The following is a 6,151-nucleotide window of genomic DNA, read 5'->3' as shown; positions in this document are numbered from 1 at the left end:
TAGAATTTTTTTATCAGATATAAAGCATCACTGTATCAAATTAAAAAAAAGAGTTCTCGTCAGCCACACAATTTCTGTCTCTCAAAATTCACACATCTGAAATTTTGCGTTTCTTTGAACGACTTTCTTGTGCCTGTATAATATATTCTGGCTCACGAATCGGTTGTCCCCTGGGACGACATGGATCAGCAAGCTCTGGCAACAAGCAGTTGTTAAAAAATCGCAACAATTTTGACTCCATTTTCTCAAGCCAGAAACAATCATCTCTCACAATTCTTTCTATTGAAATGCCTTTCGTTGTCCAAACGACAAAATCACACCACTTTCTTCGTGTGATGTGTAATTGCCCTTGCACTTGATAGTAGTAATTGTGAGAGCGATTCAAGCAAAGCTCGCCGTCGACAACTCTGCAAAAGAACGTTTTCAGCTGCATTGCTGCATCTAAAGGGTTAAGTTCCCTTGCAGAGTATGGACATTTCACCTCCACCAAACCATCTTCATCAACTAAACCATCAGGAGAAGCTGCAAGAAAGCAATGCTGAAGGTCAACGAAGAGACCACATTGTTTAACAGTATGGCCTGTTTGTTCTTCGTATAAAGCGACAGCTATGCGCTCGTTTGCTAGACCATGTATTGTGGCAGCATTCTCCAATACACGACTGTACACAATCGCTTCCACTGTCACTTTACACGAAGTATTTTCCCTCATTTTACAGACACGTCCGAAAAAGGAAGGAGTGACTCGTTTTCTCCGCTCCTTCATCCACAACTGACTGCTTCCTTGATCTCGTGTCTGCACCTCCAGATCATTCCTTTCTTGCACTGTAAGCTCTATGCTTCTCATCACAGACTCAGTCAGAATTTCTAGTTCAAGACCAGAAGCTGGAGGCTGAGTTGCATGAGGACCATAGCTCTTATCACCCTGTGGTTTAAATGATTACGATTTCCGTGGTACATGCGGATTCATATCCAACCTTCGCCTACAGTTCGCCTGCTGTTTCTGTCTTTTTGCCATTAATCGCTTCACAGTCACTCCAGGGCTGTGACCTGTGATCGCCTTCATAGTTTGTCCATGCCATTTGTAGCGAAGTTGGAAAGACAAACCAGCAGCAGTAGCCCTACGGCTGTAAGACCCCTGCTGTGAACGGTTTATCTGCTTACCGCCAGCCATCCTTGCAACTAATGACATGTACATTTCTGCTTGGTTGGTTGTGAGATCCATTACAAGTGCTTGTGACTTTGCTCTCACTCGGTCAAAAGCTTGTTTGATTCCCACAATCAATTCACGAGGCAATGCGTCATAACTGCAGGGATTTGCTGTTTTACCAGCTCTCTCACACACATCTAAATTGCATAACTTATGGTCTCCAAACACATGGTTGGGCACATTTAGAAGTGTTGATTGAAGTAGCATAGCATCACCCCCACAGTTGCTGATACAACCTCTTGCACAGCGACAGAGGGCTTTGATTTTCGACTGGCTGAGATGCCGCATATGGATGCCCTTGGCTATGGCATAAAGATTCTTTTTGAGATTCTTCACGACATGGTTAGCACATTCAATCTTTTCAACATCTCTTCCGTACGAAACATTTGCAACTATGGCTGCATGCACACTTGAATCCCCATCACCAACAAACTTCTTAAATTGAAGTTTGTACTTGGCTTCACAGAACCGGAAACCTTCCACTATAATGTCTGCCTCCATTGCAGTGGAAGAATCAGTCCAGTTCCGGAAACACAGGTGAGGCGTAGGTTCCTTTTCCATCCGTTCGCTCCGAATGCATGCGGTACAATATTTGTTTCTCACACCAAGGAATAACAATTTCTTAGTGTAGAAGCCAATTATTATAGCACATCCAGACTTAGCAGAATACCTATGACCATAGGATCTTTGGCTCCAACCTCCATCCAAAATTCCTATGGTCCAAGCATATTCCTCATTTCCAACCATACAGATGCGTCCATCATCTTTCGCCATAGAGAACTCTTCCAGTGCAGCATCTTCCATTTCCTTCTGCAACATTGCCTTCCAGTGCTCTCCGATTCTGTTCTCGTGATAAGAAAAGCAACCCGGGCTCATAGGATGCATATCAATTAGTGACAATAGTTCATACAATGGTCCGTAGCCTAGACCAACCGAAATTGCGCCCCAAACAATCTTATCGTTGATATCTAAGTTGGTATCGATTTTGCATTTTCTTTTTCTTCCCACTGGAAGGCATTCCACAGGCTCAGATTTGAACTGCTGCTCTTGATTGCAGTGAGTGCACTTAAATTTAAAATTTGTCAGCAGACCGTACCTGTTGACACTTTCCAGAAAATATGTTCCTGAAGATGAAATGGGACACCTGTAAAACCAACATAATAATAATTTCTGGTAACATCTCCCAAAAACATTTGTTACCCGTTTGGCTTTCACACAATAAACAAGACAATTTTTTACTAGCATCGGCAATTTAGCTATAACTATTGCTATACATTGGTACTCAAGCTGTTAGGTTGTGATTTTATTAATTTCATACAACTGCTCTAACAGCATAATATTGCATACATCCAAACTACTGTCGTTAAAATCGAACATAAATAGCTTGCAGTGAATCCTGAAAGATCTGCCCGACTCTTTGTGATAAAAGATTATTCTATATATACGTAAATGTACGTTGAAGTGCACTGAGGTAAGGTGGTCAAGTTATCAGTACGGGTGTTACCTCGTTTCACCATACACAATAATCTTAGCAGCTCCTGAGCTCTGTCGAGTGACATGTGAACAGAATAAAATGAAAGAGATAAACTTACATGCCAGTAGGTTCGCTAATTTTTGAATATGAACAGAAGCTTCTTTATCTTTGTACTTATCAATATAATAACATGCACACCACTACAGTTTTCCCAAACTGTTGATGTGCATGTCACAATTAAATTAAAAAATAATTGTGACATGGCTCGAACAGATATACATTTTACATGCTTAAAAATTATGCTATTTTAATGTAAGTCTGAAATGTTGTTCAAGAAAAGGATACAATTTTCATTTGCATTTCACTGTGCTGCAAGAAGCCATATGGCCATGGCCACATTTATTCGCGCATTTGCCCTCTTACACATCATGGTATAGTAAAACACTATTTCGATCGTCATCGTCTTCACCTCCAAAAAATTAATAATAAAAAATTAATAAAAAATAAATTGGATATTTACGTTGAGGTATTAAAATGTTACTTACTCGTAGAACAGATAGGTACTATCGCCATATCGGCAGACACGTTGGCACGTCCAACTGTCGTAAGCCAAGCGTGCAAATGTTATGATGCTATCTTATTATAAGTAACAAGAATATGCACAATTAGAATATTACGTTTTTAAATTATTAAAAAATATATTTATCTTGTTCCTTTTACTATGTTTCTTAAAAAATTTCTGCAACAACGTTCTTCCGAAAGAAGGTATACACCGATTTTAAAGGTGCGTGCCTACTTTTTAATTTTATTTTTTCAGTAATTAGAAAATAAAAATTGGTACTTTTCCCACTTTCATCATTGAGGCTGCGACCCAAATTTAAAGTTTCCAGCCCTTTTGACAGTGGGTTGGAATTTGTATAGGCCATTGTGTGAGCGAGTGAATTACTTTTTGCATATTCGAGCAATTCTAAATTTAGGCCCTAAGTTTAATTATAACAATTTCACGTCAGCCAGAAAGCTCAAAGGCTGGTAAAACAATAGAATTTTATTTCATATAATTCTGTATCAATTTCATCTAAGTATTACACACCCATTTAAACACAATTTCTATACATAATAATTTTACTTCAGCAAGGTCTTCGGTTTCTTGTAACAAATAAAATTACCTAAAAAAATAACTGGACATACTTAAACAAAGTTTTTAAATTGTAACATTTGCCAAAGAATTTAAATAAATCTAACTGCAAATGTAAGAACACAGTATAAAGGTCTTTAAAATTGTATTTTGGAAAATTACCTCAATGTTTATTTGCTAAAACTCCTCATTTCACTTGTTGTGTGTGCGCGCACGTGGAACTTATGTTTCTATGATCATTTATAGTTGCAAATAATGTAGCGGAAGTTAAATTGAAAAATATATAATTCTTTCTGGCCAATATTTGTTTACAAACAAAATTTTACAGACCCCAAAAGCAAAAAAAAAAAAAAAAAAGAATCGCCACTGCCTTGTAATTGTGTTTCTAACGAACTTGTATAACTAACGAAAATGTGTAACTGCTAGGGGTTAGTGATACAATAAATGCTTGGGTAGTGAAAAATCCATTGTTGAACGACAGCATCGAGAGATTGGCCCTTATTTTTGTATCGTTATATACATAACTAAATAATTACGGGAGGAAGTGGCCGTAGGCGGCTGGTCCGCTCGGCGCGCAGGGGGGTTCCTTTGCGCGGCTGCCAAAAGTATGAAATTAAAAGAAAAACATAATATTGTTCGTACTGCAATTCAACTTTGCATTGATTAGTGTAAAACTATACGATAAAAATGGAACCCTGTAATTTTTTAGCATAGTAATTATTTTTTTTGTTTGTTGGGGCAAAAGTCCATCTTTCCCCGATGAAAATTTTATATGGTGTGCAATTTTTTTTCCACTATAGTGTTTAACCTCTTATCGAATAAAGGCTTACTACGTTAGTAAGTAGCTCCACCACAGTTCACTCGATATATGCGTTAGCTGTGATTACATTGGCTATTTATCTCTCCTCGTCAATATGGCTCAAATATATTTTCCTTTTATTTTCAACATTTATTAATTTAAATCGGTATTGTTACATATCTATCCTATTTACTTACTAACTAATGAAGTCAATAAGTTTGTAGAAGATTTTCAACCTTCCAGCCGGTTAAACGTTCAGAAGGCGGTAAACAGTAGTGGAAAAAAATCTAAATAACTCAATTTTACATAAAACAATTTTTACCTGTGTCTCTCCAGAAGACGGCATTGCACCATGAAGTGACGAACGTCAACCATCATTCGACCCTCTAACATACTGAGTCCCGGATCTGTCTGTGGCAATGGAGGCTCGTAAACCACTATCAGCGGAGGAAGGTCATCATTCCTAGAAGAGTTATTCCCTTTTAAGAAACATAGCCCATACAATAATTTTTATTCATATGAGTATTATCACATGAATTCTAAATTTACCTGTCATATCACAAACAAGATATGTAAGTGTAAAGCTTACCCTTGATAGTCATCGGACAGAGTATGTGTACTGTCATCAGTGTTGCGTGATGTACACGCCGCCACTGAAGACGCCATGGTGGTTACATCTGGCACTGTGGGGACCGAACTTTCACCGCCTGGGCTCTCTGGCAAGGTTGGTGTTGCAGGACCATCACCAGCAGGCAGAGGGTTCTGTGTCAACCCCAGCTTCTTCTTTTTTCTCGCTAATGTTGCAAGCCTAAGTGAAATAATATAATTCATTAGAGTAGTTAAAGAATTTTAATTTGCCTTTGCTTTAATATTCATTAAGTTTGCTAGTTTAAGATTTATTAAAAATTTATTTAAAGGAAACTATTTAATTAAAAATAGCCTGTCCCCCCCCCCTTCTTTTTTTTTGTGATTCATCTGCTGTTTGCCTAGATTTAGTCCATTAATCATTAATCTCTCTGTTGTCTATTTTCATCTGTAATATTTTTTAAAATATTTCTGAGTTAAGTGGTTTTTGTTTGTTGATTTTACTCTCGAATTGTTTAAGGTTTTTTCTGGGTGCACTTATAGCAATTTTTGCGGAAATTTTGATTTATTTACTACACATTATAGCATAAGTTTCGACCAATAGGTGGCACGGTAAAATGTCTAACATGTTTTTTATGTGATTAATTACGCATTTGTATTTAAAAATGCTTAAACTGTCTTTGGAATTTTGAATTCTATTCTGATCCACCTTTAGCATGTTACTGAATTTTACGTAACTATAAAAGATGTTGTCAATAACTTAATATGTTGCTCAGAATTCATATAGTATTACATTTGGCAAATTTTAAACCTGTAGATGCTCTTTAATAGTACTTAATTTTTTTTCATTATTTTTGCAAACAGTAGTTGTACCTTCGGAAATAAAAAGTAAATATTACAAAACTAAACTTGAAAAATATTTATCTACTGTATTAATCTTTATGCTACAAA

General features: G+C 37.0%; 1 protein-coding gene across 1 annotated transcript; it reads right to left on the bottom strand.

Annotated features, from left to right (window-relative positions):
• Positions 1-813: 813 nt before the first annotated feature.
• LOC134546055 (uncharacterized) lies at positions 814-5,897 on the bottom strand. Its single transcript, XM_063388667.1, has 3 exons — positions 5,205-5,897; positions 4,938-5,078; positions 814-2,351 (listed from the first exon to the last, which is right to left on the bottom strand). The coding sequence occupies exons 1-3, from the start codon at positions 5,444-5,446 to the stop codon at positions 938-940; spliced, it is 1,797 nt and encodes a 598-aa protein (XP_063244737.1). The 5' UTR covers positions 5,447-5,897; the 3' UTR covers positions 814-937.
• Between the last annotated feature and the right edge of the window lie 254 nt (positions 5,898-6,151).

The sequence above is a fragment of the Bacillus rossius genome, unplaced genomic scaffold, assembly GCF_032445375.1.
Source record: "Bacillus rossius redtenbacheri isolate Brsri unplaced genomic scaffold, Brsri_v3 Brsri_v3_scf950, whole genome shotgun sequence".
Lineage (NCBI taxonomy): Eukaryota > Metazoa > Arthropoda > Insecta > Phasmatodea > Bacillidae > Bacillus > Bacillus rossius.
The sequence above is the reverse complement of the archived record's forward strand: the minus strand, read 5'-3'. Positions and strand labels throughout refer to the sequence as shown.

What these genes read in the sequence shown, in the direction of transcription:
- LOC134546055 (XM_063388667.1), bottom strand. Translation starts at nt 5,446, where the DNA reads ATGAATTATATTATTTCACTTAGGCTTGCAACATTAGCGAGAAAAAAG. An exon ending in CTGTCCGATGACTATCAAGG is followed by an intron (nt 5,079 to 5,204) that starts GTAAGCTTTACA and finishes TAACTCTTCTAG; the next exon opens with GAATGATGACCTTCCTCCGC. An exon ending in CGTCTTCTGGAGAGACACAG is followed by an intron (nt 2,352 to 4,937) that starts GTAAAAATTGTT and finishes TTGGTTTTACAG; the next exon opens with GTGTCCCATTTCATCTTCAG.